This window comes from Triticum dicoccoides, chromosome 6B (assembly GCF_002162155.2).
Source record: "Triticum dicoccoides isolate Atlit2015 ecotype Zavitan chromosome 6B, WEW_v2.0, whole genome shotgun sequence".
NCBI classification, from domain to species: domain Eukaryota; kingdom Viridiplantae; phylum Streptophyta; class Magnoliopsida; order Poales; family Poaceae; genus Triticum; species Triticum dicoccoides.
This window is the reverse complement of record NC_041391.1, coordinates 694619512-694633024: the sequence shown is the minus strand read 5'-3', so window position 1 is coordinate 694633024 and position 13513 is coordinate 694619512. Positions and strand designations below refer to the sequence as shown.

The window sequence follows — 13513 nt, the reverse complement described above, 5'->3', positions numbered from 1 at the left end:
AAATGTCCCGTTATGGCGGGAAACGAGCGGGGAGGTGAGGGTTCGGCAGGGAAAGAGAAGGGTGCGTCGTGGGTGTGGTTTTTTTTAATTTGTTTGGCCCGCACGTGTTAGAGATAACATGGCAGATAGTCTGGATAACCATATTTCTTCCTCACATATGGATATGCATGGATTTGAAGATACCCTATTCTCCAAACGGTTGAATTTTGGGGATCCTGTTAGATGTCCGTTTGATGTATGTTCACACTCGAACGTAGGAGGGAGAAATGAGTTTCCACTTTAGAATTTAATTATTTTTTTGATTTATTTATATGCATTGTAGCCCGTAGCAACGCACGGGCGTTCTACTGGACTGACATAAAGTCAGTGAGTTCAAAATTTCCATGTTTAGTTTTGACTGATGTTATGGTTCTTCATTGAGTTTTGTTCCAGATATTTACCTAGATCTTTGAGATGCTATTCGTATTGGCCTGAATGCAGTTGAATTCTGAATCATAAACAAGCTGGGAGATTTGTCTTCCACATAGTAAGTGCTGATGCTTATGATTTTCTTCAAAAAAGATATGGGAAAGGCTAACCCAATATTTTAGTTTTCATTATGAGGACCATGTACATAATCGACCATATAGTTCAAAAAAGATCTATTGATGAAGGTTTGTTTGAGTTCCACTATTTCAGTTCACACATGTACATGTTCTGTATTTTTTGCAGTTTTTAGTGCATGCTCGGAGAACAAGATAAGAGGAGAGGCTTGAATCTTGAGATGACAAGGGTAGTCACCTGCTGCGACTAAAGGTTCAGTTTCATACTTCTGATGATATTGTTCGGATGATTGCCCTTGTACTATTCTTTTTAGTACGTACTAAAATATCTTGTTGTACGAAAATCTGATTTCTACTAAAACTTTGTCAAGTGGCTCATTTTTCTTGTACTAATATCTGAATTTTTTTACTGATTACTGAAATGTACCTTGTTACTAAAACTTCATAGGAAGGAGGTCAATGAAGCAAAAGGCATGAAAAGGAAGGAGCAGCGCCACAGGGACGATGTTGTCAGCAGCGCTTTGGAAGGATTCGCTCCAGAGAAGTTACGGTAGTCGGCCATCGCCCAGGGGAAGCGGGGAGGATGTCGTCCGAAACGCCTGGGTCTAGAGGAGTGTGTCCAGGTGGTGGCCGAGGATGGCGACGAGCAATTGGGTTGGGCATTTGTCAACGTGATGGCATCGTTGCTCAAGGTACCAACACCCTTGTTTTGACCCAATGTTTCTCGGCTAGCTGTGCATGGCTGGGACTGTTTCGTGCATATAGGGGACGGCTCATGCCATCCACTTCCAAAGCAATAAGGTAGCCATCCATGTCACTGTCGCTTGCTGTTAGTTTTTTTTTTTGGATTCCATAGGTGTTCCTTAATGCATCAATCATTTTCAATTAGGACGGGAGTCTGAAAAATGTTGTAAGATTATCGCCATTTTTTTAAACTACAAAAGTCCAAAGATTAGAAGCATGATCTTTTATTTTTCATGTTGCTCTACCTCTGTAGTGTCAAATCATAGGAACTTTTATCACATATGCTAATTTATCCTTGATGGCAAATAATCCGAACAAAATATTCGGAAGTAATGGAGGCCTCGCCAGAGTAAGGGGGAAAATTGTGGGAGTGGACGCACATCATGTAGGCGAGACGACAGAGTTCGTGGTTGTACTGGCCATGAGTGGGCATAAACCACTTTACACTAATTACTTTACATTAATATTATTGTTTGCAGACTTGAAAGGAGAAAATATTGGCAAAAAGTCCCTCAAAGTTCGTAGTCTGGGTGTAGAAGGTTTGGGGATTTTGAGCCGGATGGGCCATTGATGGTTGCGGTTGGCTTGAATAGGGAATGTAGAGATAGTAAGTGAAGAGGAGCAGGAGAACGAAGACGAAGAAGAATAATGGTTTATAGGCAGAAAAAAATTAAGAATGTTGCTTAATGTGCATGAGGATCCAAACAATGTATATTTGACACGATTAAAGTTGACTCATGTCGAGCCTCAGGGTGGTGGTGGAGCGGTCATGGTGGACGGTTATTGTGCAAGAATTTGTTAAACGCATCAAATAGATATTAATTTGTAACAAATTTTTAGTTCGATCATCGCACTATATGTATGCATTGTCAAATTGTCTTTTATTAACAGTTTACAATGTAAGTGAAGTGGACTTAAATTATTACTCGATTATACCTGTGCTATCTTTTTTTTACATGCATTATGTTTACATAATTCCAGCAAAATATTTCAAGAGCCCGTGGCAACGCACGAGCATTATACTAGTATAAGATATGAGGCCAGTACGCCTGCCATTGGTTCAAATTAAATTCCATGCCAACCAAATATGGCGCCCACAAGTCCCGCATGTCCTATCCCATTTGTTAGGGATCCTCCTTCAATCCTCCTATAATTACCGTATATTTCCTTCCTCTCTCTTTCCTTTCTCTTTTTTTCTTTATTTCTCATACAATTAGTGTGTATTTCTTTTCTCTTTCTTTCCTTATATCGAGGATGTCATGAATCTCATTTGGCAGCCGGTTAATTACCACATAATTACCCTCTATTTCCTTTCTCTCCCTTTCCTTTGGCCTTTCTTCTTTATTTCTCATACAATATTCACGCCTTATTCTTTGCTTAATTTCTGAAGCAGCTCGATGCACGACAACCTAAGAACGTATATAAATTGCAAAAAACTAATGTAAAATAGGAAGGTGGGACTATTTAATAAGTAAACAAATATGAAAAAGCTTCCAGCCTCCTCCTTGTCCGTTCCGTGGGCCGTAATGCGCGCCCGTCTTGGCCCAGCATTCCGTGCCCATCAAGCGCCCAACTCCTCGGCCTGAGTACGCTTGCTTGCTATTCTTTATGTTAAGGAGCCAGACGCCCGTCTCGGCCCAGCATTCCGTGCCCATCAAGCGCCCAACTCCTTGGCCTGAGTATGCTTGCTTGCTATTCTTTATGTTAAGGAGCCAGACGCCCACATTGGCACGCACATGAGCCTAGCTTAACTGGTCTGCTACGTACCCAACCTTGTTTTCCTATTTTTTATTAAATACGAACACACACAACCACGTGGGCCAGATGTAAAAAAACGACGGTGAAACCGACAAACTCAATAGTACCACCTCGGATGTAGAAAATATAATATAGGTGAAAAAAACTGAAAGCGTAAATTTCTTGGGAAGAAGCGTATTGTGACGGTGAAACCACGGAGTCAATCCGTGCTTTATTATTAGGGAAAGATTTATTTATACTAAGCTTTTCTACTTCCTTAAAATTACAACTTATTATGACATATGATCATATAATTACAATTCGTGTTTTTGATGTTTAATCTTTTTGAAATAAATTTGTATAAATTAGAGAAACATGGAAAAGAACAAAAGCATACATCTTCACATATTAATTTATGCCACTTGGATAATTGCAAATATATGTTCACATTTGCCTCTATTATAGTTCCCTTAAATATCATGGCAGATAGTTGGCCAAGGTTTCTAGAATACATGATTGTCTATTCGCTGTGCAATAAAAATAAAAATATGTAACTTTTTTTACTTCCTAAACAGGGAAATATATGACGTAAAAAATGCCTATGAGTGGTTTGTGTTAGAAGTTTTGCATTGTTTGTGATCAGACGTTGTTGATGTGACTCTCTGGATTGGGGTGACATGGCCCGTGGCCCCAACTGCTACATGGTGGGGAAGGCGCCTTTCTACCGGTGTAGAAGCCGTTTTCACTTGGCAAGGTTGGTTTCCAGAGCTTCGGCAAAAAAGCGTGAAACAACCTCTCTTGTCTTTTTTTTTAATGGAGTTATTCTCGGCCTCTGCATCAGTTCGTTCATGCACATGACCATAGGTCTTTGACGGCTTTCTAACGCCCGCCGCATGTATCCATGATCCCAGCCCTGGAGCTTATATTTTATTTCCCTGATTTAGGATGAGAGCCTATATCATGTGCACACACACCATTATGCATGGTGTATATTGAGAGAGGAAACACATTCAATAAAACACGTTCTTTGGGAGTTGATGACGTCGACATTTTTCTTAACGTGCTTCAGGATGAGAGCCTATCATGTGGACTCGCTCGCCATTAATGTACATTGAGAACGAAGGTACACTCCATAAAAATCATGGGAACACTTCATATCGAAAAACTTCCCTCCATTCTAAACACGACGTGCATGAGGATTTATTCTCGATACTACTCGATTCAGCACAAAGATACATGTGAAATCTTCAAGGAAATAGGTAAGCTTCACCGTAGCATGACTCCAAACTCTGGACGTCGATGGGCCGATCAAGCCATCTGGATAGTTGTCCCAATGTAGGGCTGGGCAAACTGCATCCACATGGCGCTCGGTGGCGCCATCTTCTTCATCAGCTGTTGGCACATGGAGACACCGCCGGTGAGCATCCTAGGCATCGTCGTCGTGATGTTGCCCCCGGTGGTGTACAGAGCCGCCCCTTCATGGATCTAGAAGGAAAAAGAACAACGAAGGATGTGTAACATACTAGTGGTTTTGTTACTTCTCATGCGACCGAAAAATGTTACTATTTCTAAGTCAATGCTAAGAACTGTTCGATCTAAGGAAATACCGAAATTTGAGCATGCTTGCAAACTGAGCTAGCTTAGTTGATTAGATTTTATAGTGAAACCTGACCGTCTTGATCCATGTCCTAGGCTTAACATGTGTGCTTGCACTTTTTTAGATTTATTTCAAGAGTTAATGTTTTTATTCTTTTGGCAAAATCAAGCGTCTACATGTGTTTCATTAAAAAAAAAGGTGTCCTACTTTTGTGGTGAGGGCGGTGAGGTCCGGCGTGTACGAGCCACCGGATGGGGATCTCACAGCCGTCACAGCTTCCTCCGTGACAACGATCACGGCCATCTGAGCTTCCACCTCGCCCTGCGCCGCCGCCCGAAGGCCGGCGTAGGGGAGCATGACGTGGCACCCCGCGCAGACCTGCATGAACACCTTCTGCCCGCGCTGTGCCCTACCCGGCAATGCTACACGTACAAACGATTTACAGGCCTTTACAGGATGGTTAACCTTGATTGGTCAATAGGTGAGCGGGGCGGCCCATCCCCCTGAAAATCAGGAGGGGAGAGATTTGTGATTGGTTGTTAGAAGGAAGGAGGGTGTAAAAGCATGTAAGTCTTTGTATGTCTAGCATTTTTGGTGCCCTACTTCATCCATGGATGGGTCAAAGTAAAAACCCACAAATTAATTCTCAGAAGGAAAATGAAAAACTCTGTGATCTACAGGTGCCGGTAGAAACGCGTCGTGTGTTGCTGTGTGCTCACCCGTCCTGCGGCGCCCATGAGTAGGCCGCCGGGCAGCCTGCCGCCGGTGAAGCCATTGCCGTGGTTGGTGCCGGAGCCCGGAGTACTGCTACTATACTTTTGGTTCCGCTCTGGTGGTAATTTGTTGTGTACGAGTTCGTGTCGTGTGGCCTGCTCGAGCTCGTGCTGCTTTATAAACTGTTATCTGCAAGCTCGATCTGATTCATCTAGATCTGCAGAGTTCATATCCTAATCAGCGTGCAAGTCGCGTGCATGGATATATTAACATCTCAGAACTCAGTATGGGAGGAGTGGTGAATGGATGTGCTCGGTATGGGAGGAGTATAAAATCCATCTAGGTCGTCGGTTGGGCAGTAGTTGTCTGTCTTGGAGGATGCATACATGCATGCCACTTGCTATAGTTGCTACACGTAGTACTCAAAAGATTAGGACCTGTTAAGTAGCACACTTAAGGAAAAGGAAAAACCATGTGATCTACACACGTGTTAGTAGTAGAAACCAAGCGTCGGGTTTGCTGCTGTGTGCTCACCCGTCCTGCGGCGCCCACGAGTAGGCCGCCGGGCAGGCCGCCGTCGGTGTAGCCATTGCCGTGGTTGGTGCCGGAGTACTACTATACTTCTGGTTTCGCTGGTGATGGTAATTTGTGTGTACGAGTAGGTGTCGTGTGGTCTTTTTTTTTTTTTGCGGTTGAACCTTTGTATTACTTAAGTGATAATGTCACGGTCTGTATTACAAAGATCAATAACTTCTGACAAGCCAGAGTTAAGCCAAACTACGGTTCTATTATCAGTTCTGGCATATTTTACCAAATAGTCACTAACAACATTCTGGCTACGATGATATGAGTAAAAATAGTTGTAAGGAGAGTACGAAGATGCTTGATTTCTTCCACCAATGAGGCAAGGACCGATCTATCAGTGGCCCCATCATTTATCATCCTCACAGCTTGCAAGGAATCCATCTCAACATGTACTGGTAGCTCCGTTCTCTGAATTGCTATTGATAATCCCTCCATACACGCACTGAGCTCTGCTTCTAGGGCGTTCCTACATGAGAATAGCAACCTACATGATGTAAAGATAATCTGGTCCGTGCTATCACGAAGGACCATTCCAGCACCTGCACCATCATCGGCCGTCCAGGATCCATCAGTGTTTAATTTTGCCCAGCCCTCCATTGGCACCGTCCACAGAGCATTCACCACTGGTTCCCCTCTCTCACGAGGCAACATAACATGGTCATAAGAGATCACCTGTTTCCCCTTCACCCGCTCCTCGTCAGAGTATTTTAGTGTCAAGAGCGAATCTAGATAGCTCACTAGAAAGCTTTTTGATACCTCCATTGGCGGAGGTTCCTTGTAGTGAGTCACCTCATTTCTGTTGTGCCATACTCGCCATACCGTCAACATTAGCATGCATCGTTCAATTTCAGTTAGTGGCTGCAACATTTGAAGTAGCCACTCAGTGCCCGTATTTTCCACTTCTTCTAGCTTCGACAAACGCCATACAGTGGCCATACATCTCCACATTTGCACCGCTAGAGGGCATCTGCATAAGGCATGAAAGGCGTCCTCCTCCTTGAAAGATAATAAGCGTTCCTACTCCCTCGAGGGGAGCCGCGGTTCTGTTTATATTGATTGATGTAGCCGAAGCCAAGCTTGAAGTACAAGGAATATTACAAGGAGTTTGAGTAGGAGAAGGAAAGGAGTTTGAGATGCTACGGAAACATATTCTCTAACACCCTCCCTTAATCTTAACTACCCTAGATTAAGATTACTCTTGAACTCCTCAAATGGTCTTGATGGCAATGCCTTTGTAAAACCGTCTGCTACTTGATCCTTGGAGGGAATAAACCGTATCTCGAGTTTCTTGGCTGCAACCCTTTCTCGCACAAAGTGAAAATCAATTTCGATGTGCTTTGTCCTTGCATGAAACACAGGATTTGCGGACAAATATGTTGCTCCCAAGTTATCACACCATAAACATGAGATACGATTCTTCTTGATTCCCAATTCCTCAAGAAGTGATTCAACCCAAATGATTTCTGCAGTTGCATTTGCCAAGGACTTATATTCAGCTTCTGTGCTTGACCGTGACACGGTGGCTTGCTTTCTGGCACTCCAAGAAATAAGGTTAGACCCAAAAAATACTGCAAAGCCTCTAGTTGATCTTCTGTCATCACTGCATCCTGCCCAGTCAGCATCAGAGAATGCACTCACAAGAGAGGAATTAGACTGTTTGAAATGAAGTCCTATTCCCATAGTATGCTTTACATATCTTACAATTCTCTTGACAGCTGACCAATGTGCAGAAGTAGGTGCATGCAGATATTGACAAACCTTGTTGACAGCAAATGAGATATCTGGACGTGTGAGAGTTAAATATTGTAATGCTCCCACAGTACTCCTATACCTTGTACTTTCCTCCTCCTGAAGTGGCACACCTTCATATGCTGAAAGTTTTTCTGAGGAAGACAAAGGTGTAGGAACTGGCTTGCAATTCTTCATCCCCATGCGAGACAGAAGCTCAGTGATATATTTCTCCTGATTTAACATAATTCCATATTGAGTTTTCTTGACCTCAATACCTAGGAAGAAATGCAAATCACCTAGGTCTTTCAAGGCAAACTCTGAGCTCAAATCATGCAGAAGTGCATTAGTAGCATTTTGTGAAGAACTTGCAACGATGATATCATCAACATATATAAGCACAAAAATGACTACTCCAGCCTTGTTATAAATAAACAATGATGTATCAGCTTTGGAGGCAATGAAACCAAGATATTTCAACTGTAAGCTCAATCTGGAGTACCATGCTCTGGGTGCTTGTTTTAAACCATAGAGTGCCTTGTCAAGCTTGCAAACATAATGTGGTGACTTCTTGTCCTCATAACCAGGTGGTTGTCTCATAAACACTTCCTCTTCTAGAATGCCATGCAAAAACGCATTCTGTACATCTAGCTGTCGTAGACTCCAACCCTTGGATACAGCAATGGCTAGCACAAGTCTGATAGTTGCAGCTTTAACAACAGGACTGAAAGTGTCCTCATAATCAATACCATAACGTTGTTTAAAACCCTTTGCAACGAGACGTGCTTTGTACCTGTCAATGGAGCCATCTGCCTTCTTTTTAATTCTGTAAACCCATTTGCAATCGATGATATTTTTACCTTTCTGATTTGGTACAAGATGCCATGTCTTGTTCCTCATAAGTGCAGAATATTCCTCATCCATTGCCTTCTTCCACTTAGGATCATCAAGTGCACTATTCAATGTTGTTGGTTCTCCTGAAATACACAACATTCCATATGGTATAGTCCCATCTTTTCTTATTTTAGGATTTCGTATACCTTTCTGTAATCGAGTCATAACTCGTGAAGAAACTGCTGGCTGGACCACAGGAGCACTCGCCGCAGAAGATCCCGAGGAAGCTGCATGTGATGACACAGGCGAATCTGGCGCCACCTGCGCAGAGGATCCTGTAGCCGTTGGTGTGGCCGCTTGTGTGTCCACCACACGGGTGCCAGCCGCCCGAGCCGGCACAGCGGATCGACCGCCCGACCGCAGTTGCAGGCGCGCGCTGGGCGAGGAAGATTCGGCCCCATGGCTGGTCCCGCCTGCTGCTGAGGTGGCGGCGTGGGAGTGGCGCGCGCTGGGCGAGGCGGATTCGGCCCCGCAGCCGACCCCGCAGCTGGTCCTGCCTGCTGCTGAATCAGCGCTGCGGTTGGTGGGAGCGCGATCCGAGGCTGATTTGGCCGCGGGATCCGAGGTCTGCGCACGAACAGGAGTTGCGGGCGCCACCGGATCAGCTTCGTCATCTGTGCCAGGTTCGTCTCCTTCCTCAGCATGAAATATAAGATGATCTTGAGCTTGATTTTCGAAATTTTGATCATTTTGAGCGCCGTTTTCACCAGGGACCTGTACAGGCAACAGAGAAGAACCAATACCAGCAGGAATATCATCACTTTGGTTAGTACAACTGTCGCCCCCATGATCAAAAGACCGAAGATGTGGAGGAAGAAGAAGGATTTCCTTGCGGAGAAGTGCACCAGCATTGGGATGAAGGGAAGCAAAAGGGAACACTGACTCATCAAAAACTACATCTCTGGATATGTAGACCCTACCAGTAGGAACATCTAGACATTTAACTCCTTTGTGCATGAGACTATAGCCTAAGAAGACACACTTTTTGGAGCGAAAAGCGAGTTTGCGTGTGTTATAGGGTCTGAGGTTGGGCCAACATGCACAACCGAAAACACGAAGAGATGTGTAGTTGGGTGTGACACCAAGGAGTCGTGTAATAGGTGTTTCAAATTTGATGACTTTACTAGGAAGCAAATTGATAAGATATGTAGCAGTTAAGAATGCTTCATCCCAGAATTTGAGTGGCATGGATGCATTTGCTAGCAATGCTAGCCCCATATCAACTATGTGACGGTGCTTTCTTTCAGTAGATCCGTTTTGTTGATGAGCATGAGGGCAAGAGACATGATGTGAAATACCAAGTTTTTGGAAGAAAGAGTTCAATTTTTCATACTCACCACCCCAGTCACTTTGCATAGCAATGATCTTGGAGTTCAGTTTGCGTTCAACAAGGTTTTGGAAATTGATGAAGACTTGGAATACATCAGACCGTTTCTTTAACAAGTAAATCCAAGTAAATTTACTATAGTCATCAATAAAGCTTACATAGTAAGAAAATCTCCCAACTGAAGTAGGGGCTGGTCCCCATACATCTGAAAATATAAGTTGTAGAGGAGCAGTAGACACACTAGTAGAGATGGGATAGGGTAATTGATGACTTTTTGCTTGTTGACACGGATCACAAACTGACTCAACACTATTCTCATAAGAGAGTTTATTTTTGCTAAGAACATACTTAACTATGACTGAAGATGGATGACCTAATCGACTATGCCACCTTGATGATGATGGCTTGGTGACAATATTTGCTTGTTTATTGGACCATGAAGATGATGATGATGATATGAGTGGATAGAGGCCTCCCACGCACCGTCCTCTAAGAATGATTCTCCTTGTGCTCAAATCCTTAACCAAGAAAAAGTGAGGATAGAATTCTATAAGAACATTATTATCAAGGGTGAATCGATGAACAGAAACAAGATTTTTGGAAGTTTGAGGAACATGCAAGACATCTTTAAGGTGCAAATTTTTCATGGGGTTTTGAACAATTGAACTACCAATGTGGGTGATATTCATACCAGAACCGCTTGCCGTGCGAATTTGGTCGCCTCCGTTGTACTTCTCCCGTACTGTCAGCTTGTCAAGTTCACCTGTGATGTTATTTGTTGCTGCACTGTCTGCGTACCAATTAGTGTCCACGCCATAGGAGACAGCATGCGCCTCCTTCTCTTCTTGATCATTCTCTTCATAGCGCCACCAGCAGACACGTGCACCTCCTGGATGATGTCTATAGCATATATGGCACTCAGGATAGTCATGCTGCTGCTCGCGTACCTGCTGTTGCTGTTGCTGTCGAGGGCGTCCTCTGAATCCGCCGCCTCTATTTGCAGGAGAAGGCTGGCGGTCACCGCGGTCACCGCGGCCGCGCCCTCTTCCTCCTCGCCCACGGGATCTACCACGGGACTGGCCGCGGCCTCTGTAGACGGCGTTGGCAGATGAATGAAACCCGCCTGAAGACGAGTCTCCCAGCATCTCCATCCTCTGATCAAAGGCGGAGATCTGAGCGAAGAGGTCATCGGCGGTGATTGTGTTCTTGACAGCGCCGATCGCCGCCACCACGGAGTCGTAGTCGCGGTCGAGTCCTGCGAGTATGTAGTCCACCATCTCCGGATCAGAGACGGGACGACCAGCGGCAGCTAGTTCATCCCCAAGGCTTTTCATCTTCGCCATATACACCGAGCTCGACATTGTGCCCTTCTTGGTATTGGTGATCGCGATCCTTAGATTGGTGATCCGGGACTGTGATTGCGAGGCGAAGAGATTGTTCACCGTCGTCCAGAGCTCATAGGTGGAGTCCTTCCCGACGACTTGCGCAAGGATTTCTGGAGACATGGAGTTGAGAAGATATGACAGGACCTGCTGGTCTTTGGCGATCCAGGGCCCGTACAGAGGGTTCGGCTCGAGGGCCGTCGTCTTGTCCGCCTTCGTGATCTCCACAGTCTTGGGTGGAGCGGCGTCAGAGTTGTCCAGGAGCCCGGTTACCTGCGCACCTCGCAGGGTTGGGAGCACCTGGGTCTTCCAGAGGATGAAGTTTCCTCTTGCTAGCTTCTCAGATGGCGGCGATCCGAGGTTGAGGCCGACGCCGGACGAAGAAGCCATGGAGACGATGATATGTGGTTCTAGGGTTTTGATTTGTGGCTAGATGTAGGAGAAGAGGTGGCTCTGATTACCATGAAAGATAATAAGCGTTCCTACTCCCTCGAGGGGAGCCGTGGTTCTGTTTATATTGATTGATGCAGCCGAAGCCAAGCTTGAAGTACAAGGAATATTACAAGGAGTTTGAGTAGGAGAAGGAAAGGAGTTTGAGATGCTACGGAAACATATTCTCTAACACTCCTCTCGTCCACAGAGCGGGCAATTCCTTCATTGTTCAAGCTTCCGTTTATGTTTATTCTGCCAAGTTGGAAGAGAGTTGATAGCAGCGCGCTAGGCGAAGTTCTTCACAATGGGCAGAACAAGGCTCTTCCATATCATTTCCCAACATGTACGGTGGCCATCTGGAGAAATGCTTGATGATTCTTCTGTCATCCTACACATCTCGTTGAAGGCCATAGTGTATGCGGACTTCACTATAAATGCACCACTCTTCGTTGGACCCCAAGCAAGCAAGTCATTGCCTAGTCTTGGTGAAGCTCTTATTTTCAGGATCTCATGTACGTCACAGGAAAGAAGTGCTTGTTGTAGCAGGTTAACATTCCAGGATCCATTTTCTCTTAAGAGTTGGGAAACCCATCAATATCTGTATGTACCTTGTGCCGAAATTGGCCTGTACGAGAAAGGCTTAGGAATCCAAGCATCCCTTCATATTCGAATACTCCGGCCGTTTCCCACTCTCCATATCAGCCCTTTCTTGAGCAGATCAAGGCCATAGCTGATAGCAGTCCAAGTAGAAGAAGCATTACCCGAGAAAACCGTATCCTCTAAATTGCCATTGGGGTAATATTTACTCTTTAACAATCTTGCACATAAACTCTCAGGCCTAGTTAGGAGTCTCCACGCCTGCCGAGCTAGAAGGGCCTAGTTGAACAACCGATAATCATGGAACCCTGCACCCCCTTTGCTTTTTGGTTGTTGCAGTTTTTGCCAAGACTTCCAGTGCACCTTCCGTTTCCCTTGGGCTGCACCCCAATAGAAGTTCCTGACCATCACCGTGAGATCATCACAGATAGAGTAGGGAAGTTTAAAAACTCCCATGACAAACACCGGAAGGGCTTCAGCAACGGATTTAATCAAAACCTTCCTACCCGGTTGGGCTGTGTATATACTGAGCTCGTGCTGCTTTATAAACTGTTATCTGCAAGCTCGATCCGATCCATCTAGATCTGCAGGGTTCATATACTAATCAGCGTGCAAGTCGCGTGCATGGATATATTAACATCTCAGAACTCAGAAGAGTGGCGAATGGATGTGCTCGGTATGGGAGGAGTATAAAATCCATCTAGGTCATCGGTTGGGCAGTAGTTGTCTGTCTTGGAGGATGCATACATGCATGCCACTTGCTATAGTGGCTACACGTAGTCAAAACATTAAGATCGAGTTACCCGATCAGGATGCATCCCTGCGTCCCGACCGAAAAAGTCAAAACGTCATTTTGCGTGTGTGCGTGCATGCGCTTCGAACCACTCTAAAAACTATTACAGTAGTTATTCAAGGATTTTTTGGGTAGAATGCATTACATGCAAATGTAACGGGTATCTACCACAAATTTGACCACTTAAATGTTTACAGACGCGTTCGGGCATTGTTCCTTCTGAGCCCTATTTGTCCATGCACGCAACCATGCTCCTCATTTTTCCCTTATATGTCCGGTCACATGCATATGATTAGTGAGGATAAAAAGAGAGAAAGAAAAGAAAGAATGATTAAACAGAAAGAGTGATCCAGGGTGGGCCAAATCCTATGCGGTGCACTGCCCGGACAAGCCCGCAACCCCTCATAGTGCCCCATATATGGTCTGGGTTGAGGTGTGCGG

At 44.8% G+C, this 13513-nt stretch overlaps 1 protein-coding gene and 1 long non-coding RNA gene across 3 annotated transcripts; one reads left to right on the top strand and one right to left on the bottom strand.

Moving 5' to 3' along the window:
* Positions 1–449: 449 nt before the first annotated feature.
* Positions 450–1871, top strand: LOC119326055. Its single transcript, XR_005157793.1, has 4 exons — positions 450–526; positions 712–795; positions 991–1343; positions 1766–1871. It is a non-coding gene; the product is annotated as an uncharacterized LOC119326055 (long non-coding RNA).
* Positions 1872–4067: 2196 nt separating this feature from the next.
* On the bottom strand, positions 4068–5482 carry LOC119325824. 2 transcript variants are annotated; one of them, XM_037599546.1, is made up of 4 exons: positions 5340–5482; positions 5210–5219; positions 4828–4977; positions 4068–4508 (listed from the first exon to the last, which is right to left on the bottom strand). In XM_037599546.1, exons 1-4 carry the CDS (start codon positions 5393–5395, stop codon positions 4332–4334), a joined length of 393 nt encoding a protein of 130 aa, XP_037455443.1. In that variant the 5' UTR covers positions 5396–5482; the 3' UTR covers positions 4068–4331. The 2 variants fall into 2 exon arrangements, with proteins under 2 accessions (XP_037455443.1, XP_037455444.1); XM_037599547.1 differs by lacking the exon at positions 5210–5219 and having other exon boundaries at positions 4828–5029.
* Between the last annotated feature and the right edge of the window lie 8031 nt (positions 5483–13513).